We start from the raw sequence: 24,567 nt of genomic DNA, 5'->3' as shown, positions 1-24,567 counted from the left end.
CCCGCAATTACTGTGAGTAGGAGGAATATTAAATTGACAAAGAGGGCCTCTGACTAAATGTTAAGGAGCCCTCCTGTCATGTGAGACACATTCCTACTGTTCTGAGTGGGCTGGTATGGCTGTGTTTTACTACTTACGGATATTCAATGGAAGAGCACAGAGCGGGTCTTGCTGTAATAAGGCATTTACCAATGCAGAGTAGCACTGTGCGCTGTGAGAACATATGTTAATGCACTTGGCTGTGGCCAGAGAAACAGCGAGAGGTTTGGAAAAAAAACACATGGGACTGGCCTCCTGGAGCACACATAGCCTTCTACAAAGATATTAATATGAGTCAGTGGTGGAAGAGGAGGAAAAATTACCCTGGCAGTGAGGAGACGTTTGTTTTCATGATGGTGATGGACCCCAATTGAGTAAAGCAGGCTGGAGAAGAGAGGATACTCTGTATTGGATGGCTTTTGAATTGCATCAGTGGCACACCTCTAACTGGCTCCTTTGCCAGAGAAGCTGACAACAATGTATTTGGGGAATATATGCATGAAGGAAATGGGAATATGTTTATGAAAATAGCCTCTAATATATCGAGACTGTTCTGCTAAGATTTTTGTCTGTTTTCAAGAAGAGATCTTGTAGGCTGTAAGTAGAAGTAGGATTCAAACCTAATTCAAATTTTGTCATTTGAGTGTAATTTGGCCATCCTTTATCACAAACCATGTCAAGCTGCCATGTTAATTTGTCCTAATACAACGCGTGGCAGTACACATGCATCATTTGTGTTGAAGTTCTTTTGGCTTGTTTTTTTTTTATCTAACTTTGAACAACATGTAAAAACATAATGATAAGAAAAAAGGAATTAATACAGTTCACAATAACTGCTGTGAAATAACTGGCGTCTCTCTTTTTCCTGCAACCTACTAGTTTAAGCAGTTTACAATGTTTTAATTTTTTTCTTTGCTAAATCCTATGCAAATTTCCGCTCACAGAGTTTGCATTTTACTTGTCAAGATTTTCTAAAAGTTTCAAATGTTGGTGTATTTCTACTCCAGCCTGGCTCGTTAGCTGCTAACCTTTACTGTTCGGGCCAGCTCTATGGTGATGAGGGGGAGGCAAAAAGACACCATCATAACGTTGCATGATTTGTTTCCTTTTTCACAGGGCAGTGCACATGGCACAAACATTTAGATAACTGTTACACCAAAAACTTAGCCACATACAACCATTGTTTGACTCTTTGTGCACTGTGTCCTAGTTACATGCTCACATCCTACCACACTGGACCTATCTCTGGTTATTCACATGGCTACTTCCCTTAAAGGAAAATATTTTCCAGTACAAAAGTTTCTGTTTAACCCAGACTTTCTGATCAGTTAACCTAAAGCACAGCACTTGTCACCTTCAAATGAGTTTCTGAGGTGCTAACAGTAAGTTGTGAACTTTATATAGAAAACACCATGGAGACATGGTCTGACGCTGCTTTTAATTTAGCCTCTAATGTATTGCGTTATTTTTGTGCCACTATTCTGAGCGCACGTAAAAGAAAATTGAGCGCACGTAAAAAAAAATTGCAGGTGCAAGTGTTGCATTTTGAGGAGAAATTTATTTTGAGCGAAGAAAAGCTGAATTTGAGTGAACAAAATTCATTGCTGCGTGCAAAAAATGTATTTCAGTGTTTGCTATTATCCACACACACACAATAGCAGCCCCTGTCGCTCAGTTTTTGCATTTGCGCTCACTCACAATGTGTTGCTTGCGCTCTCAACATTTCTGCCCGTGCGCGCTCAACTCTTTCTGTACACCGTTATATTTGTGCCACAAAACCAGCCAATCACAGATTTGGATGCAAAAAAAATCTGATTGGCTGTTCTGGTCTCCATGTACGTATCTATATAAAAAAAAAAACACCCAGCACGCCCCTGCGGGCGGTTTATCCTTCAAGCTCGGGTCCTCTACCAGAGGCCTGGGAGCTTGAGGGTCCTGCGCAGTATCTTAGCTGTTCCCAGGACTGCGCTCTTCTGGACAGAGATCTCCGATGTTATTCCCGGGATCTGCTGGAGCCACTCGCCTAGCTTGGGAGTCACCGCACCTAGTGCTCCGATTACCACGGGGACCACCGTTACCTTCACCCTCCACATCCTCTCGAGCTCTTCTCTGAGCCCTTGGTATTTCTCCAGCTTCTCGTGTTCCTTCTTCCTGATATTGCTGTCATTCGGAACCGCTACATCGATCACTACGGCTGTCTTCTTCTGTTTGTCTACCACCACTATGTCCGGTTGGTTAGCCACCACCATTTTGTCCGTCTGTATCTGGAAGTCCCACAGGATCTTAGCTCGGTCATTCTCCACCACCCTTGGGGGCATCTCCCATTTTGACCTCGGGACTTCTAGGTTATACTCGGCACAGATGTTCCTGTACACTATGCCGGCCACTTGGTTATGGCGTTCCATGTATGCCTTGCCTGCTAGCATCTTGCACCCTGCTGTTATGTGCTGGATTGTCTCTGGGGCATCTTTACACAGCCTGCACCTGGGGTCTTGCCTGGTGTGATAGACCCCAGCCTCTATGGATCTTGTACTCAGAGCTTGTTCTTGTGCTGCCATGATTAGTGCCTCTGTGCTGTCTTTCAGTCCAGCTTTGTCCAGCCACTGGTAGGATTTCTGGATATCAGCCACCTCCTCTATCTGCCGGTGGTACATACCGTGCAGGGGCCTGTCCTTCCATGATGGTTCCTCGTCTCCCTCCTCTTTCTTGGGTTTCTGCTGCCTGAGGTATTCACTGAGCACTCGGTCAGTTGGGGCCATCTTCCCAATGTATTCTTGGATGTTCCTTGTCTCATCCTGGACTGTGGTGCTGACACTCACCAGTCCCCGGCCCCCTTCCTTCCGCTTAGCGTACAGCCTCAGGGTGCTGGACTTGGGGTGAAACCCTCCATGCATGGTCAGGAGCTTTCTTGTCTTTATGTCAGTGGCTTCTATCTCCTCCTTTGGCCAGCCTATTACCCCAGCAGGGTACCTGATCACGGGCAGGGCGTATGTGTTGATGGCCCGGATCTTGTTCTTACCATTCAGCTGACTCCTCAGGACTTGCCTGACCCTCTGCAGGTACTTGGTGGTTGCAGCCTTTCTAGCGGCCTCTTCATGGTTCCCATTTGCCTGCGGGATCCCCAGGTACTTGTAACTGTCCTCTATGTCTGCAATGTTGCCTTCTGGTAACATTGCATATATATATATATATATATATATATATATATATATATATATATATATATATATATATATATATATATATACACACACACACACACACACACAACACACACACACACACACACATATATCACACGAAAAAGGTCAAGCCGGTCATTAACATTGGGCCATAAATTTTCATCAACATCACAGTGGATGTCTTCGTTGTTCAGGCACCGTGGGAAAAATCTCCTGGCATGATGAATCCAGGCTTGACATTGCTCAGCAGTTATATCACCACAAGCTTCACACATGGCTTGAAGAAGGGAGACATGCTCATGGGGATTGCGATCATACACCTTCCACCTCCATGTAGAGAAGAATTCCTCAGTTGGGTTGAGGATAGGGGAATATAGTGGAAGATAGAGGGTCATGAAGCGAGAATGTGTTTGAAACCATTCCTGAACCAGCTGTGCATGGTGGAAGCTGACATTGTCCCACACAACAACATAGACGATGTCTTCTCCCTGACAGGCCTGCTCCAGTTCATTTAAAAAAAACTATCAGGTGTTCAGTGTTGTATGACCCTAGAACTGGTCTACAGCCACAACCACACCATCTTCAGATATAGCTGCACCCATTGAGATGTTTCCCCCATGTTTTCCAGGGACTGGGATGGTAGCCCTTTGTCCAATAAGGTTACGTCCTCTGCGTCTAGTTTTTGCCAGATTGAAACCGGCCTCATCAACAAAAATATACTTGTGATGATTCACAGCAGCGTCCAGCTCCATCACCCTCTAAAATGATAATTTAGTTAGTTTTTTTTACAACTAATAGTTGTCAGTACTGTTTCAGTAATTGCATGCCAGTTTAGTGTTGTACCTGAATATATTCTGAACGCAGTTGTTTCACCCGGACATTGTTCCTCTCAAAAGGAACCAAGTAAATTTGTTTCTTGGAAACCTGGTGCTTCTTCAAAAGCCGGGCAATCGTTGGAAGGCTAATTGATGGCACATTGGCAAAGGTGTCATTGCTGTTCTCAATAGCCTGTTTGATTTCAGACAGCCGTGTGTCATTCCTTGCCCTGACCATTTCCACCACAGCCAACTCCTGCTGGTCAGTCAAAACACGTGGGCGACCACCACCAGGTTGTCTCCTGTTAATTCTGAGGACAATCATATACTGTCAATATTGAAGTATTACAAATTACATTACTGTAAACTGACAATTACATGTTGTTCATCTATACAATAGAGTACTATATTTTAGAAGTGAAGTTGCTGTAGCAGACATACCGGTTTTCTTGGCGAAAAGTTCTGATGATAGAGCTGACAGTTGACCTTTGTAAATTAGGCTGTACCAACCTGGCAGCCTCAGCCATGGTAAGGCCTCTGTTAACCTCATGGTCAACAAATCATTGTTGACCATGAGGCCCGGACTTCATTAGAGATGATGATGCGTTGTCTTCTGCCTACATTTCTCTGAAGACCATCTCTCTGTCGAGGAGCACCACCACCTCTTTCTCTTTGTCTGTGCCCACCTCTCTGTCGAGGAGCACCACCACCTCTTCGATGAAGGTTTCCTCTCCCTACGAGTCTATCCTGCTCCATATTTGAACAGTGCGAAGTCTCAAACACAGTTCTACTTATATGGTAACTAATTGTGATCATCAGAGGGAAACAATTAGCAATTAGTATTTCTAGATTGAAAGCTCTTGCAGCAATGTGTAACTTACAAATGACCAGACAACAATCAGTCAAGTTGAAAATCCATGGACATAATGAATGATTCACTGATTAAACATTAAGATCAGTTGAATTAAATGACAGACAAATGTATTAAACTGAATAATAAAAGATGCAAATCAAAAATTTTATAGTGATAACATTATGAAAGGCAGTAACTGTGAACGAAACATTTATTTAGATGGAACACTTATTTTGTGTAGTGAAAAGGATATTTTGTCATTATGTGTATTGTACTAACACAATTGAAAATATGCTGAAATGTTTGAAAAAGGTGCACTTTTGATGATCTGTTGTGATATAAGTCCTAAGAGTTTTGAAAATGTACCAATTGCTTATGAAAACTGCGCCAAACCAATAAAAAAAACAGTAATGGAAAAAAATATACTTACTGTAACAATACTCAGAACTTACCTTTTAAGTTTTACGGTTACTGGACTATTATAACTACAGTCTTTTGGTTATATTAAACCTATATGAGCTGTTTGTTTTTAAAAAAAAGAACAACACTTTTCACCACTGAGTAATGAAAACACACCTGTTACCAATGCGGAAAAAAACTATTCTGGAATATAGAAAGACAATCAGAATCAATTTCTTGGAGATGAACCCACACTGTTGGTTATAAACACAGATATAAGCCAATTTTAGCTGCACAAAAACGTCATCCTCATGCTAAATTTGATCGCTTAAGATATAAATTGATTTGTGTGTAGGGAACAGATTACATATAACTGGAATAGAAAAAAAGACGTATTTCTGAAATGAGACATGTCAACATTTCAGCGAGAGGGCCATTATTCTCACAGAGATTAATAAAGTATTATCACTTCTTGTTGTGGGGTTTTCACTGAAATTTATAACAAGGCCACTGTCATCTAATGTTTCACGAGCTTCTATGTCTGATCCTTACGCCTGTTGTAATATGTGAAGAATGACATTGAATGTCAATTCAATAACATTAATAACATGGCAGTGTGTTTAAGACAGAAGCATCTACCACTTTTAGGAGATCAGTACCATAGATTTAGTGACAATGATTAATCAGTATCATAACTGTGTTTCATGTTCGTCAGAGAATGACAGTGGTTCAGGCTCTTTTCTCCACACTCGAGCTTGTGATTCACTACGTATTTGCACATCACAGTCTTTGGATAATGCTTCCATAAGTGTCAATGAGGAAAACTGTCAAATGTTTCAGTAGGAGAGCGATCAAATTGGTGAACAACTCATATTACAACAGGATCTTGATAAACTAAGGTATGACACATTAGTGGGTCTTTCCATTCTCTTTTTTTCGTGTTTCCTCCTTGGCAGTGCACTTTATTAGATAAACCTCACTGTTAATGCTGCTCAAGCTCTTGTGACTCACTATGGAGGCAGACATGCAGACAGGGCTGAACAGTTCAATTATTAGCCATTGAAACATGTAGCGTCTGCTCTTATGTCACCAACATTTACAGTATATTTAACTTAATTCCTGTCAAATTCTGCATCAGTTTTTAAATTGGTATAAAAACCACTGGACAAAACTCTGAACTGGATATCACTGTAGAACCTTTAGCAGACATGGTGAATAAAACCGAGTTTCTAAAAAGTGGGCAAATTTTGACAATTCTTTAGACCATGACAACCTTAAAATCCTGCCACTGGCGAGTAAAAGAAAATGGCTCTCAATACATATAACATGAGTTTTTTCCGCAACAATATTACAGTTAATAGCACACTAGGGTCGTATGACTAGTGTTGCTAAAACACTTAACTTTTTTTTCCCTGTCTGTCCTTTCATATTGTGTTTTAGCCAGCAGCAAAATCTTCATTTTCTTGTAGCAAATAATATTGTAATAATGCAGAGACTGTGAGGCGGATATAAAGCCCTGGATGTTATTATGCATTAGTAAGATTGTTATCATCCATTGTGACAGCACCAGCTGACATGCTATCACCAAACAGGGGGAAAACTAAGTGTAGACAAGGTGGAAATCAGCAAGGGGCACGAGTATCTTCTCTCACTTACACACTATCTCAGTCAGTGTGGCTGTGTGGAATATATATATATATATATATATATATATATATATATATATATATATATATATATATATATATATATATATATAATTCAATCAGGGCAAACAAACTAGGCAGTGCTTGTTCTGTCCCTCTACAAGTCAATCCACAACACTGCCATTAACCAGTGTAAAAATATCTAGGGCCTGACTTCAAGTGTTGGTGGTACTGTAAGAAAGAGCAAGGTATGTCTTCTGTGGTATAACTACTTGATATTGGAAGGAACCAAATTGAAGATTGAGTGAAAACAGAAAAACAGTGTTTGGTTGGTACTTTCATCATATTATTGCTTCCATAAATATATCTAACATTACTGCTTACCATTCTGTCTTATTCTGTTTTTTTAAGAAGGAAGTTTTTTTGCAAGAAAATGTGTCATTGTCTCAAGATGGTTCCAGGAAATTGCTTTACTTTACTCCAGTGGTCTGTACAGTCCCCAGATCACAACCCAATAAAACACTTTTATGGTGAGGTGAAGTGGGATGTTCATAGCATCTGTAACAATGAAAAACTGCAAAAACTTTGCAGTAAAGTCACAATAGATCGAAATCCTAATGTAACATCTTTAACAACTTATTGAATCATACTTTAAAAAAAGGGGGCATCTCTGGAGGTCAAAAGATGACCCTATTACTTAGGTGTACTTAGAATTGTCAATGGAAGTATTTACAATAGTAGTAAAGGACTCGACTTCAGTTAGAGACCTCAGGCTGAAATATTCGTTCCGTTCCTTGACTTCTTAGCATAGACACCATGACATCCTAAATTTGCATAGCAGTAAAGATCAATGTAGCTCTTGGAGGCTGCGGTGACACTCTTTTTTCCCTAGTGTAGTCTGGAGCAAAAGGAGGTGAGAAGGCATTGAGTGATGTGGGTAAAGAAAGCCAGACACTTCCTCAACTGTAGTCAACCTCAAAGAGCATTTTGTCATGTATCTTCACTTGGTAAAGTACCTGCAACCCTCTTCACATCACTACTGAATCAAGGTGTGCTTCACATGGTTTGATGCTGTTTGATGCCAGTTGAAATATGGAAAAAGTAATGGCAAAGTAAGAATGTTTTATTTCTTTTTCTCTAAAACTGGCATAGCATTTTTTTTTTGCCTTTTAAGCACATGAATGATTTTTGGTAAGTGGTAATTATTAAGTTAGATGTCACTGCATTATGAAGGATGTCCTTCAAGCTGTACCTGATTTCAAGGGACAGCTTGACAAAGCTCACTTTGAATTTGGTTGAAAGCATGTCTAATTGAATTTTGATACGTAATTAAATCAAGCAATAAATCAGCGCAGATCCCACTGCAACCGACAATTCAACACTCCTGAGCACCACAAGCTAATTATGATGAAGTTATTATCTCAGCCAAAGGGAGTTCTCTGAATGGCTCCTTCTGCATCATGTAGAATCTTTTCAACTAGAATGTACTCAACCTTGAGAAAAGGGCATCTTTCATAATGGCTCCAAAAGATCCTATAAATTTTACTTGCTCTCTTGGTAATGTATCCATGTCGCAAAATTGTCCTACTTAAAGCTTGATGATTTCTTAGAGCAGTCACAGCAGTGGAATGTTTTTGACTCACTTGTGCACATTCACACATTAATACACCAAGTTAGAAATGATCCGATGTACGCGAGCGATTGCGGCTGGTAGTAATTTCTGTCAATAATCCCTTGATGTGTAGGAAGTGGCTATATCGATTTAACATGGATTTAGAGCATCATCCTCATCATCTGTTTCCCGCCCTCATATGGTTAATCAATTATATCCCCTGAGATTTAAGTATGCTTTAGATGCCATGCACCGCGCATGTAATCTCATGACATAAGGTATTAAATGAAGTCTAATTATAACTTTGCAGCTATGTGTCATGCCGCACTCTTTTAATACCTTCCCTAAGAAGACAAATTGGTGTGTGCTGGATTTTGATTTAGTGAAAAATAAAATCTTAGGACCATCACATGATCCTGGTAAATAAAATGGGTTTTAATCACCAATCGGCTTGACTCTACACTACCTTTGACACGAGCCCAAAGACGTGAAAAAAGGACAAAATTCTTCAATTCCCAAGACAACCATACTAGTTCTAGCTCATATGGTTTTCATAAATGAATCCTCTGCCACAATTACTGGAGTAGCCTCCTTCTGCATAATTTGATGAGCAAAGAGAACATTGATGAACTTTTTTAATTATTATGCCGCTTGGGATTCTGACAGAAACGCCACAGAAAGGGAGGGGGTCCACCAGCATAGCTGCCAAGGAGCTTTTCCCCCTCCTTTCTCTCTTTTCCTCTTCCCACATCACCTTTTTTTAATTCACCCAATTTGTTGGCCCAAATGAAACAGCAAAAGGTTAGAGTGTGGAGTAATTAACAGCAGCTAGCTTAATGAAATCAGGAGGGGCTGGTACACTGGGAGGATCAATACCTCGCTAAGAGTGAAGCAAGAAGGGGGATTGTCCAGGGGAAACACACACATATACAGACCACTTAATAATAATAAGCTGATTAAAAGGCAACATGGTGTCCACTTGTAAATCAAAACTGGTTCGAACATACGGTGACATTATTGCTGTTTAGTAATTGTGTTAAAGAAATGTTGCTCCTTATGCACACTCAAGAAGTTTACAGGATTTACACCGCTCTCTGTGGTTTGCTGAGAGGGTTTCCCTTTAATGAATGTCAATAAGTACATCAATACACTTTGGACAACTGAACACCAGTGCAGAGGGAAATGGTTATTCTATTTATCTAAGGCTACACTTAAGTATATTGAAGACTTTATTAGCCTCTTTCGATGAGGTGTTTTGTTTTGCAACCGTTTTATTATGCTGTCTAAGGCATGCTGTGTTTGCCAGATATATAAGAGATGTAAACTTGAACTCTGCTCACTTTGTCTTGGCTGAGACATCCATGTCTCTCGAGTCTGCGTGCATTAGCAGATGGCATGCACATCCAAGTTTTCCGTGGTGAATAGTTATGTGTGCATATGTATGCATGTGTCTCATTGTTTTGAGGCTACCTGACAGTTGACAATTTGCTCCTTTTGATAAATTCGGACACATCCATCTCTTCCTCTGGGAAAGCAGCTGATAGCGGGCCATGTGCTTTTCTCCCACCGTCTCCAAAGAGCTCAAGTAATAGACCACGGCACGTTTTTTTCAAATACTCCAATCTTGTCAAAGTGCTGCCTGACCATTGTTTTCACAGACTTCATGCAGTAAGACTAACTGAATTGCAGAAGACCCGAGTTTCACCAAGGAACCCTAAGTTGCAGTCAAAACAAATGCGAAATATACAAGTTAAGAGACCGTGGCCAACTAGAAAGGTTCTCGTCTCTCTGGCTTGCTCTGTGCTTCTCCCTACCTTCAAAGGTATTTACACTATGAAATAAACTGTTATGTGGGAGGCTGTAAAGATGGGAGCAGCAGATCTCATTAGTGTTAAACTATTAGGAGCATGAGGACCCCAGGGATGAGGGGTTTTAAGGCTTTCACTGTAGCTTGAAGTTATCACATCATATGCTCTTTAAAAATGTTTTCACAAACTGCAGTGAGGAAGTTATTTTTTCTTTTACTTTGAAGTTATTGCTAATGGAACTTACTCAGCAAAGCTTATTATTGTGATACTTATATCTTAATTGCTAACATATTAGAGCGGTCATAATTGAGCATGGACCTTTGTGCCATGATGTTAACAGAGATCAAGAAAAAGTCACAAAAATGATGGAATAACAGGAGTCAGTGATTTGATTGCCATTGTGTTAATGGATGCCTGTGGAAATTACTGGATTATAAATGTGTTACATGTTTGTGATATGTGGTAATTTAACTATTTTTGGCTCCCAGCTGTGTTTCTGTGGTTTTAAAGTGCACTTGAATGTGTTTAGAGCTTGATGAAGTTAAAATTGGACCCCATTGTGGCTACTAAATGTCATTAGAGTGTGGTGTAATTTAATATCAATGTTTGTTGTCCTTCTCTGGTGACATATGTTTACAAATAAGTCTCTGTTTGTAATGTCCTTTGGACTACAAATGTATCTGTAAGTAAAATACAAGTCTGGGGTGTTCTGAACACCTAAAAATTTTATTGAAGTTAAAAAAAGATAGATGCACCTTTCAAGAGTTCAAAATTGAAGCCAAGTGTTTTACACCTGCATTCTTTCCTCTGGCCGGTAGTGGACAGCTCAACAAAACAAAAGTTTGATTGATTGTGCAGTCTTTGAAAAAATAAGGTTACTGTTCTCCTGTTAGATGATCTCAGTAACCAGTTCCTAAATGAGTTTGTGATCTATGGTTTATGGTCTTAGGTGTTAATTTTAAATCTTATTTTGGACAACATGATCTTGTAAATCATGTTCCCCTTTAGTGTCAAAAAGACAGCATAGCATTGGAGTACCTTATGATTGTCAATAGCTACCCAGGGGCAACCTCCATAGCTGAAAGACAATGCAATTGGAAAAAAAAAATAGTTCCTGTAGGCACCGCTTGAAGCTCACTCCAAACTGGAGTCAACACCCCCCCCACCTTTAGCAGCATCGCAAAATTTCTATTTTTCAGACATTCAACTAATAAAGCCCAGTCAGCATGGGAGCAATTGTAGGTATTGACTTATCAGTTCAAACACTTGATTTAATTAGTTTTGTAGATCAATTAGTTGTACTTGGGTTTAGTTTTAATATGCTATCTTATCTCTGCACATAAAACACGATCTCTGTAAGGCCTTTCATGTTATCTCATTAGAAAATGTAAGGCAACCATTCTTTAGACTGATCACTTTGCACCTTTGTCTCATGCAAAGAGTCCAATAAATATGTTAAAATAACAGGAATAATGAGGTGAAACCTGACAGTGAAGAACACGTGCGGTAATCAGAATATGTTTAGAAAAAATGATCATCGTGATCATGAACCACTACGGTTGAACAGGCATACACACGTTGATTTAGTTACTCATACAAACGTGGTAATGGATTTATTCAATGGATAAGTGGGCCCAGTGAGACTCTGCATGGGGTCCAGAATTTGTACTTCGCCACAGGCCAAGTATTATAAGTTGGAACAGGAATAAATTTTGATTACCTTGGACTCATTTTTTATACTCAATATGCAAATGTATATGTACTTAGGGAGACTTCAATACTGGCCCATATATAAGCGTAAGATGAAGGAAAATAGCCTTTTTAATATCCCTAATATACACATAGTGTTCATGTTGCGCTTGTCTTGCATACTGCGTGCACAGTTTCCACTGTAGATGGAATATTAGCTACCCTCCTGTAACCTACGCTCAGCTGGAATGCACTCATTTCTGTGACTTTTGATTTGTTTTTTCTCGGTTTCTCTACCACTGTAGCAGCTTGGCATGCCAGAGCTCAGACCATTGCTTGTGAAGAAGGTTTGTCATAGGACTTCAACCTGCCTTCAGTTCATACTGGAACTCAGTCAGTAACTCAGTCCTCTAGTCGGTTCACTATCAAGTCTCATTACTAGCAAATATTTTGCAAAACATGCCCTCCAAAGCAACAATATGTCCTATATGTCCCTTTTATTCCTATGTACAGTGTACCCACAGTGTCTCAAAATTAGGATACATTTGGATACAGAAACAGAGCACAATAAGGTCTGGTGTTTTTAATCAATTATTTATCCAATATTTTAATGATCAGAGTTCCTGGGGTGATCAAAGGCGAGGTTTGAGCTCCACTGCCTTTGCTCGCTAAGACATCCCTCTGTACTTTGATGTGGTTCACCAACAAATGCACTTATCTTAAGCATAACTCTCTCCCAGGCTTGCATATGAGTGCTTTGAAACTGCTAGTTTGAGAGGCATAAATCCAGAGAGAGGGTCACTGACCAATCCATACTGAGGAGAGAAAAAAAGAGAAAACTCATACATTTATGGTCTCTGACAGTCAGATGTACAACTACTGCTTTGAATGTCATCTAAATATAAAACAACCACAGGTCACTTTCTCAGGTCCCTTATGTGCATTATCATATATTTAATTGGTTGGCAAGGTCTCTAACTTGAAGTATGTGTCACAAGATGTTGAATAAAACATTACTTGAAGAAGAAACAACTGCCCGGTGGCAGCCCTAAGTAAAATTCTGCTTTAAATGACCAGTCATTAGATGCAAATGAGTAAATCTTCAGACAGACTTGACTGGTGTTGTTAGTCTCAAATGTGCAGACAAAATACATAAATAATAAAATAAACATGTACTTCTCATTTGCGTAAACAGTAAAGGTACATTTAAAGAAAGACACCGATATATGCCTTTATAATATTTTTGTATTCCTTATAATCTGATTATGAGTGCTTAGTAGATATTTAGGGCATAATGTGATGATGAAATGATAAGTGGAGTGTTAATTCTAATTACAAGCTTATGTAATCTACTTTGATATGAGTGACATTGTCTCCATATGTAGAAGAGATTGTTAAGAGTGCATCTACAGTTGCAGTTCTTGAACAGGATACTTTTGAAATTGATGTGCTGCTGATTTCATAGTAATTACAGTGATTCATATGCCAAGCAAGTATCGTGACTGTGTTAGAAAGATCTTAATCATATTTTTGCCTTGCAGAAAATTTAGATATGGAGAAAAAAAACATAGAAAAAAAAGAAATGGAAGGTGGCTTTGAAATCTGCCCCATTTGCAATAATACCTAAGACGACACAATGTAAAAATCCTCGCAGCCAGCAGGATTTATGAGCGAAAACAAAACGAAGGGACATTTCCCATCCTTCTTTTCCACTAAGCAATTGGCATTGATAACATACCTCCTAATTCATTTGTTTAAATCTATTGCCACAAGGTGCCAGCAGCAGCATTATAGTGCAATTGTAGTGAAACAGCAATACATCCAGTGACACAGCATAAGTCAAGTGTAAGCACAAAAGTAAGGCCTAGGCAAGGTTTTACATTTAAAATTTTCTCAGTTGAGTCATTTGTTTACTAATGGGTTACACACTACCAGTTGTTAGTACCTGCTCCTTGTAGGCCTTCTTACACTGGTTGTACTGGATGGTCTGTTTTTGATTCGAGTTGTGAAGCTTGTCGTTTCTGTTTTTCTCGAGAAAAGTATTCTTTTGTATTGTGCTCAGAGGTCTGACTTCTTGTAGCCAAACCACTTCAATACTATTGAAGTGGCTTCTTTTCTAGGTACTAAATTGTCATCAGAGGCCATCATGTTGTGTTACTTTCAGGCATGTTTAGGTTTGTGTCACTGTTGTCCATGCTGGGGAATATATGATCAATAATATTGCAAATGAACTTTCATAAACAGTTTATGCAACATAAGGTTGTTGCTGCCTACAAAAGATTTTTTATAAGCCATCATTTTCTGTATGCACATCATACTCTAAAGCCAATATTAACATATGTTAACTCCATATATTTAGACTCCAGCTTTTGAGGGAAACACTGCTAAATGATATGCTTATCAGCTAACTGCTAGCTTTGCTTGTCTGCCTTTTAGTGTTGGCTTTATCAGAGCTTTTGTGCTATAAATGCAACAGTAGGGTGTTCTGGGCACAGTGGATGATGATGAGAGGTGAGATGGAGCCAAACCGTAAATGTATGGGCTGTAAAACTATAACAATGAGTTGAAAGATACTAAAACCCTTTATGGATTCTTATTTTTTTCTTTTTAATTTAACTGGCCACCACAAAGAACCATTTTGTTTTTAGTGAATATCTTGGGGCGTACTCCTCTATCGCTCAGTCAGTAACAGCATCCCTTGGCGAATAATTATGGAGGGATAATCTGTTGACATGAACTTGTTTCCTGTTCATTGTTTTACCGTTCCACCCCAGTAGTCCTCTCAGCTTCTCCCCTGTCTAAGTGGCACTTCACTGCCACATTTCTTCTATTTTCTTTGCAAATAAAGTCACGTATTCAGATTATTATACACAGTACAAAGAAAACAAAATTGGTGATTAAAAATTAAATACTCTTATCTCTCTGTGAGTTATCTAAGTCCCCAGAGAGAGGATGCTATTTTGCAGGCTTGCGGGTGTCTTTTGTTCCCAATTTAGAAGCTTGTCACTGTTTATTGTTAATTTTTGATGCTTCATTTGATATTCTGTTCACTTTCCTCCCTGACATGTGGAGAAAACATCTTTATCAAAGTATCAGATGTAGGGCTTCTGTTGTCAGGATGTCAGGTTTGCCCTATTCTTTACTTTTCTGGGGAGCGGGTGTGTACTCTGCAGCCTGGTTTGCTGGCGAGCCAACTGGGCACGGAAGTGCACTGCACAAAGTTTGTATCCGAGCAAGAAATCAATATGTATCCTTATTCTCAATTCCTACTTCAAAAAACTCTCAAATCTACGTGGTTCTCGATTGTGAACTCTGATTGACTCTAAGAACACCGGAAAGTTCCCCGTGCACTTTCCTTTGCTGAGTTCAAATATCAATTTCAATTGTAAATTCTCTATAGAGTTACAGTCAGACAGCGATGTAAAAATCTGTCATCTTTCCTTGCAGGAGGCCTGTCAATTGGGGAAGATCACCTCTGTGAATGTGAGTGCTAAACATTTTTTTCTGCTCTCTCTTGCATGTTCACATCTATCAGCATGAATGTTGCCTGATAAAGCACTTGTTTGGACTGCTATTATATTTTACAGCAAACAAATTAACACTGTCAGCTAATGTTAATACTTGGGTGAACATTACAGATGTCAAGAACTGTTGTCTTTTTCAACACAATAATTATTTACTCTGTGCAATTAGAGTCAAACACATCTCACTAACGAATGTTTGACGCTCACTGTCAGATGCACATTCCTCCACAATATTATTTTTTAACTGCACAGGTGTGCCATTATATTAACACTGTATGGTTTAAATATGGTTACATGCAATTGAGCGCTAGTTTCAGACTTTAAATGCTTTTTGTCTCGAGTGTAACACATTTTTTGTTTTGCTTAAAAAACATGTCGTTCCTCACTAAAAATAGCAAATAATAAACAGCTCTGCTTATGCCGTTGGTTGAATCTTAAACAAAAAGCACAGATGAAAGTCCATTGCTGGATTTGATTCTAAAAATTCTGGAAATAGCTAACAGAAATGGCAAATCTTCTTATTGTGATGGCCTTTTCCGTTTGTTATAATCATATTCTAGTATAAATACAACCAACGCGAGTTAGAGCTATAAAGCCCTCCTGGCCACATGGTAATGTGTGACCAAACGACCAATAACTTGTGTCCATAATAAGACATGTGAATGAGATAATTAAATAGTATTCATGAGTTAATAAGACATGGGAATTAGATATTAAATCGTGGCCACAACTTCATTATAAAGTGTCCATGACTTTGAATATGAGATAAACAAGATCAGAAAGCTGCAAGGTGTCTGATCTTTTAATTGTTGCCTGAAGCGCATAGAGCTTTGTTCACGTCTGGGCTCAACCATCAAGTCAGATGCTTGTAATTTTTGCCCTCTCAAGATCTATACGTGTATAAAAATAGCATAAACAACAAAATTACAAACTATTTTTGCTGTTGCTTCAGAGCAGGTTGTTGTTTTTAGGTGCCAGGCTGTGTTTAAACAGAACACAGGTTATCAACACATCCGTCATGTCACGTATTTTGATTTCTTAGCCACTACTCAGTATTCCTCAATTATATAATTCCTTACACAGAAGAAAACAACAGACATGTAACAGGACTGAGAGAGCGAGAGCTGGTTCAGGGCCCCTCCCACTGCTGATAATGCAGGATATTATTATAACTCATCCCAAGGTTAAAATAAAACAAAATTAAATCAAATTTATAGATGCTTCATGTGTGATAATTTCCCTAAAGAGCTCGCTTGATGCTGTCAGTAAACAACAGATTCTGTATCTTGTGGCCAGGCATTAATAACACATGGCAACAATTTAGTTATCATATCTGTATTCCTAACTGCCTCTTAGCCACAAGTTATTGATCTTGTCATCACAAATAACTAACTTGTTGCCATGCAGTAATATTTTGTCCACCAGTGTCCCCATCAGGCTCCATAAATAGCTGAAAGATGTTGTCAAATTTCATGTTGACAACAGTATAATGTCATAAGTATTGAAAAGCATCGTCTTATTACTTTAAAAGTTGTTTGTTGGATACATGACAGAGTGAAATGTTTATTCATTTATCACTAAATCCCATCCAGTATATGTTCATAATGTTTCACTGTAAGGTTTATGCCACAGCTGACCTAAATTTAGACTATTGGTAATAACAATACAATGTAATGGTAAATCTATCATCAAAATATTTTTAAATGCAAAAATATAATAACTGTTGTAATCCATGAATTTTCAAATTTGCTGTTTTATAAAACAGCTGAAAAAAGTAAAGCACATCATTATTATTTTTTGATTAAGGTGCCAAATCACAATTATTTACTTGGCTTCCTGAACAGAAAAATTAGTTTTAGTGGTTGATTGTTATGCTTGATTAATTTCTGACTTCTCACAGCAGTCCTGTGTGCTGGCTCTGTTATGGGTATAAAAGCACAAATTCAGTTTGTCATTTGCCTAATAAATAACAATATAAAACACACATCTGATTTCAGATGTGTGTTTTCATGTTTTATGACAGGTAGTCTAATAGATTTGTATTATGTCTGTAAGCATCCTGAGGGATGAGGAGTGTTTGGGGGAATCACAACAGGACTGTTAAAGTTCTTCCTTACTGTTTGCACAGTAACTTGCAACCCAACTTTTCTGCAGTTTCAGCATAATGTTAAGCGGCAGAAAATGCTTGTGTTAAACTCTCACATTAGTTTTTTGACTACACAGTCAGAATTATTAATAACATCTGTTGCTTATTCATACTGAAGTCATCATGTTGGTGACATTTCACATTTCAGTGTGAGACCACAGTTTGCCAGGACTGGAGATATTATATGTTTTGTCATAACAGTGTCACACAAAGAATATCAGAATTATCAGTGTATAACAGCAGATGACTCAAAGACTGATGACAGTCAAAAAAACCACCCAGTAATCTCTCAGCCCACTTGCTAGAATCACCTCCTTCTTGTGTGTTCCTGCTAACTCATCATCTCACAAGCAGCGGCATATCACCTTACACATAATAGGCAGAACTGGAACAGCATGTACAAAAAATATCAAAGAAAGGACTAAAGAAATACCTAAAACCACATTGGTTTTTATTTATTTATTGCCAATGTTGCACCACCTTCACATCAAGCAACACTGGGACATGCAGGACACTGCTTTTTGGATCTTGCCATTGCTGTATAGCCGCTTTTTTTCACTCTACATAAGACACGTGTGACATGACAAATCGCCATCTCCTCTGAACAGATTTATGCAGGTCTAGGTGTGCCCGCGAGCTGATCCTTATCTGAAATGGCAGAGCCAATCTCCCCTGATTCACTCCTAAGTGGTCTCTGTTTATCACTCACTAAGGTGGTTGTCAGCCAAGTCCCCCTCTGTGCACCGCTGACTTCTTTGCTATTTTGAGAGAACGGCAGTTGGGGGGGGCAGTATATGTAATAATAAAAGCCATAGAGCTGCAGCCTACCAGAGAACAAGGTGGCAACCACTTGGCCTCCCCTCTTCTCTATCTAAATATAGCCGACTTATAATCCAGTAACCCGTGAATTCATCCCTGCCAGGGTGGTTACCAGAGGGCTGGTTTTGGATTTTCGAGCTTGTTATATGGTAGAACTTGGCATGCACGTCTCCTGTTCGTTTATCTCTGTGTACATACTTCTCAAGGCAGTGTTTTATCTGGCTGAACGGGCTTTGTTTGGTCTTGATATCTCTTACAGCAGCTTGTCTTTGGTTTATGGATTTCTGGCAGCTTCTTTAAATAAGTGATTATGCTTAGCAAAACACTCACCTTGACTCCTTGGTGAATGTTTGTTTTTGTTTGTGGTGTTTGTTTTTCGACATTAATGTTTTATTCGCATTAGTCATTACCTCTGGGAGCAAAACTTTTATTTATTTAAGACCTATTAATGGTATTTAATTGTAATTAATATTGTAGCTCCGAGTGACTTTGTAGCGAGGGCACCATGAAATCGAATTAGGCTTTTCTTAACATCTGGCATCAACTTGAAGGAGCCTGAATAAACAACAGTCTAAAAATGAAGACACTCCCTCATGCAAAATGATTATGTCCTAATTGTCACGGGCAGCTGTTTGTTCTAATAGATTCTGGGAGCCATTGTTGAAGCAAGTTTTCAGTAATTAGAATCATGTGGAGAGAAAGCGTGCTTTTTTGTAAAGCTGCCAACCTTCCGTAAGTGGGCTTTTTCTTTTGCTGGAACCTGGACATTGCATTTGCGTGCATCCTCCAGTAATTTGAGAAACAGCTGCCAACGCTGTTTGAGAACAAGTAGATATTTAGACCACTTGAAAGCGTGGGCAAACATGGCACACATAACTATATAATTTTGCCAGCAAGGTATTTCTTCTTCCACTCTCTTAGAAAATGAATAAAACCATGAGAAAAAAAAGGCTCTGTGCTGTAGAATATATACCACCAGAGAATCTCCCGCCATGTGCAATAAAAAGAAGATTGATTTTAGTACTACGTCTTGTGTTTTTATGTATTTGAGAAATTAATGCAGCGCATGTGAACAAATACATTATTCCTCCAACAAAACGCTTTTGTTTCAGAGTTTTTATGTCAGACAATAGTTGACGGCTATGTGTGTTTAGCTGTTTGTTTCTTTGACTACATGCCCCCTTTTTCTGTCTTTTTCTTCTTATTTCTCGTCTGTCTTTTTAAGGGCATACGCACACTCAAACTCTCACACACACTCGCACAAACGGAGAGCAGGATTTGAGGCCTCGGGTTCCAGATGAATCAAGAAAGAGAAAAAAAAGAGTATTTAACAAACTGCTTGAACATCACAGTATTGAAACCACTCAGTTTGTGCTTTCAGGGTGCTAATTGTGAGGATTTAGGTTAGGCAGCCCACTCTAATAATTTTTAAATGAAGCTTTTTGGTGCACTTTGTTTTTGGCAGCTTGTCCTTCTTTAGAGCCAGACTTTAGTTCGCTCTCCATCTCTCCTCTGTTTCCTTTGCCTTATTTAGACTTATCAAACAACAACAACTGCTTTATCTATACACTGTGGTGACTATGGAAAAATATGTGTGCGCAGCTTCTCCTGAGCTTAAAGGCGCAAGTGTTAATGATGTTTTTAATTCAGGACATGCATATTGCTTTTGTTGCTATAGCAATGGAAAATCAAGATAGTCATTTGTGCCAGTTGTATTTGCTCTCGGAAAAAAAAAATCTTATCAGTTTGAATAATGGGATGAATAAAATTCGCCGCAATAACCGAAGCTGAGGGCGTAATTATATTTTATACGTTTTATGCCTCTATACAGCGTGATGCAGTATGATGTTACTGAGGGAATCATGTGTAGACATAAATTCAAGCTGCAGTCTATATTACAGAGACTGCACTGTGTTTCACCATGGCTGCATCAAACTCAGATATCCTCATTTCTGATTTTGTCTTTGTAAAGGAAACAATTTTTTATCAAAGTAAAAATATAAAAGTCTGTGGAGTCTAAAGATTGCCCACAATATAAAGGACTGTAACCATGTAGTTTGCTTTCTGTTAGATTAGCAAACATGTTAACGGAGATACTTACAGAGTATATTTCTTTGTTAGCTCCAAAGAAAGGTCACAACATAAACTTCTGTAAACCTCCAGAGAAATCAAAGAAGCCTGTACTGTTGAGAAGAAAATGCCCACACTCCTGTGATCCCCAAGACTTTACAAATCAAAGTCTCAGCCTCCACACACGTTTCCACTTCTTTTGTGTCTAAATTGGGTGAGAAGGAAAACTAGGACATACAGTATTTCAACCTGTTAATACACATCCCATATACCACAGGACCTGTACTGCACAAGTGTCAATTACAAGCCTTACAGATACCCTATATAGGAAAAGTAAATTAATTATTTTGTGCCACTATTGTGAGCGCACGTAAAAAAAAGTTTGCAGGTGCAAGTGTTGTATTTTGAGGAGAAACAACAACAGCATGTTCAAGCTTGATCAGCTGTTGTTAGAATTTATTTAATATTACTTTCTAGTATCAGCTGGTGTTTGCTGGAGCCACAGCTGTAAAAGCTGCTGCTCATGATATCGGTTTGGAAACATGAAGGTTATACAAATCATACATATATACCAACAAGACAGTGTACATCACTGTTACAACAGCGTTTGTTTTAGTTCAAAGGCTTTATGGTTTTTCCTATAATACCTGGTGGTGTAGTCGGTGATTTTTTGTCAGTTCATCCTTATATATTATGTTTAACCCGAGTGACCACCCGGTCAGCTGATGGGTAACAGGCATCTCCAAAAACGTTAGAGCCGTTATGCAAATATGTGATGTCTTGATGAATCGAGCAGATATTAGAAGTTTACACAGCACCATTCTCACATGAAAATATCTTAAAAGTTTATTTTGTGACCCAGACAGAGTAATATTTCAAACTCCGCCACTCTGAGTTCCTCCGCCACTGCCTCGTTTGAATTTTGGACGAAATGGATTTTGGGATATTGCATTTTGTCATTTCGAGCTGATTGGAGACCAGAACAGCCAATCAGATTTTTTTGCATCCAAATCTGTGATTGGCCGGTTTTGTGGCACAAATATAACGGTGTAGAGAAAGAGTTGAGCGCGCACGGGCAGAAATGTTGAGAGCGCGAGCAACACATCGCTCAGAATAGTGGCACAAAAATAACGCCATATTTAATAGGCCTGAGACACCCAAAACATTTTGCCAATATAAGGTCACTGTCTCAGTTATTCAGTTTAAAGATGGATACACTATGGAGTTACTGTAAAAGAAGATAAACACTAGATAACACAAGTCATGAAAAACATTTAGGCATGGATTTCCCTTGGAAATGTCATCTCACTATACTCATTCGTCTATGAGTAAGTGTTGCTGTCACTCCTTCCTTGGTGTTAATATTCTGTCTTTGTCATTGGTGGTGTCCTTAGAGCAGGGATGTGAAACACATTTTACATCGTGGGCCGCATACAGCCCACTTCGATGTGAAGTGGGTCGCACCAGTGAAACACAATAAACATGTAACATTACAGAAGACATTGATCATTGTGCCTGTAATTATGAATTTAGACTATAGAGTTTTCAATAGTTAACAGAAAATGTTCGTGTGCTTCGGTGTAGTATGGGTGGCAATGGACGGTGGGGCTCTATATCAATCAGAAAAGCTGTAACACTAAGGGCCTTATGTTAGACACCCTTGCCTTAGGGGGATGTGACCAGAACCAATACCTGTGCTACTTTTCAATACCAAAATTCTAAAAAAACAAAAACTACTTTTGTTTAAGTGTCACAGATAAAAAAAAATCAAAGAAAACAAAGGTACATATGCTGCTATTGTTCAGAAACCGATGGGGACAGCATACATCTTGAACATAAACATGTGTTCATGTCTACTCTTATATGCTATATGCTGAACTATATGAACCACAGAAAAAAAACTTTGCATGGAAGATGGCGGCTAGTGCCGCTGGCCTGACTTATTGTTACGAAAGACAGTAGAAGTCGGGGATGGAAGTATTTTGCATTGTTATGCTGAAATACCGTACCTTAAACCTGTATTTTAAGATGACAATAGCTGTGGTGCACAAAGAATTCTGGGGCTATAGGGGTCTGTAGAAAAAACAGGTTTCTGTTTTGACCTCGACAAACACTTTTCTGCTGACTTCATGGCCTCAATCACTCATTTTAGGTCACACTGAATAAAAACGAATAATTGTAAATCTTTGTTATACATGGTGTCTCAGAAAGAATAATCTGATTTCAAAAGGCTATATATTATTAAAGTGATGGAAGTTTCAATTTTAAAATACAGCACGTCTGAATATAGAGTTTCACATGTAAAATAATGTTCACAAGTGCTCAGTGTGTTTATTCATTTTATACTTAATATTAAATCCCATCCAGTATATGTTCATAATGTGTAATACAGTGCTTAACACATTTATTAGACCACCCAGTGTAAGGTTTATGCCACAGCTGACCTAAATTAACAGTGTTGGTAATTACCAAAAATCATTGTTTATTTTTCTGTAATGCTTAATCTACCAGTACACACAAGTTATTTAATCCAAATATTTTAAAATGCAAAAATATAATAACTGTTGTAATCCATGAATTTTCAAATTTGCTGTTTTATAAAACAGCTGAAAAAAAGTAAAGGACATTATTATTATTATTATTATTATTATTATTATTTGATTAAGGTGCCAAATTAAAATTATTTACTTGCATTCCTGAACAGAAAAATTAGTTTTAATGGTTGATTGTTATGCTTGATTAATTTCTGACGTCTCACAGAAGTCCTGTGTGCTGGCTCAAATGTGTGAATAAAAACACAAATTCAGTTTGGTATTTGCTTAATAAATAACAATATAATTTCAAACACATTTTTGACTGATTTCAGATTTCTATTTGTGTTTTCATTTGTTAAACACTGTGTTATGTGCTTAATGTCTGTACGCATACTTAGAGATGAGGAGTGTTTGGGGAATCACAACAGGACTGTTAAAAGTTCCTCCTGATTGTAGTTTGCACTGTAACTCGCAACCCAACCTTTCTGCAGTTTCAGCATAATGTTAAGCTTAAAATGCAAAAGTGTTCGGTGCGTCCCTCTTCTGGACGCGTATATCTACACGATAGTCAAACCCATACTTTTGTGAGCGTGTCTGGAGTCAATGTAGCCACTGCTACTGTTATTCTACCAGCAATCATGTAAAATTCACAAACTGCTCTTTCTAACAGTACGTGTTTTGCTTACTCTTTACTATGTTTCAAAATAGATAATTGTCTACGATATGAAACTGCATGTTAGCTAACGACTTTTAATTGATGCGTCATTCAACAATTTACTTCTTCAGAAACCAGCGGGCAGTGTCACTGTAGCTAAGGCCATCTTTTATACTGTTTATATAAAATACACACTACCTTTTTATTTGGAATTGGCATTATGATATCAGTTATGTCCCATAGGCTATAATGTTTGCAATGGCTAAAAAGATAAATAAATGAATGAATGAGCTAACATATTGGAGCTAATGATCGACTTCATAGTACCATTAGCAGGTTACCTTTCCAACCATTTCATTCAGTCTTTTCGTCTTATAAACAAAGTATCATGTTAACGTTTTAAGTAACAAGTTTGTCACCACCTTGTTGGTGTCTTTAAATTACTTTATAATAAAAGATTTTATGTCTAAGTAGTGATGTTTTTTTTTTTTTTTCGATAGTTGGAAAAAATGGCTACTGAGTATTGTGTAATTTTACTGGTACTGGAACAAACTAGTCTCTGATACTGTAAAATATCTATGACCTAAAGCCTACAGTGTAAATGATAATTAGTTAAACACCAAGCTCACCCATGAGCCTTACCCTACTTACATGTTAAGGTTAATTGAATCAACATCTTGATATGAAATGGTCTGGTCTGTATTTGTATAGAAGAAATAGAAATGGAAGAAACAGGACTCAACAATCACAGTTTCAATTGATGATAACACTGGTTT

General features: G+C 38.4%; 1 protein-coding gene across 1 annotated transcript in view; it reads left to right on the top strand.

Moving 5' to 3' along the window:
* The window catches only part of pcdh11 (protocadherin 11), a 140,869-nt gene that overhangs the window by 65,542 nt on the left and 50,760 nt on the right, over positions 1–24,567 (top strand). The window contains exon 5 of the mRNA XM_085296338.1: positions 15,491–15,526. Within this exon, the coding sequence (XP_085152464.1) occupies positions 15,491–15,526 (36 nt within the window). The remainder of the gene's footprint in view (positions 1–15,490; positions 15,527–24,567) is intronic.

This window comes from Mchenga conophoros, linkage group LG2 (assembly GCF_057382185.1).
Source record: "Mchenga conophoros isolate Kocher_MC1m ecotype Shallow Benthic linkage group LG2, M_conophoros_male_GT1.1, whole genome shotgun sequence".
NCBI lineage: Eukaryota > Metazoa > Chordata > Actinopteri > Cichliformes > Cichlidae > Mchenga > Mchenga conophoros.
Note: the sequence above shows the minus strand (reverse complement) of the source record. Positions and strands in the feature narration are given on the sequence as shown.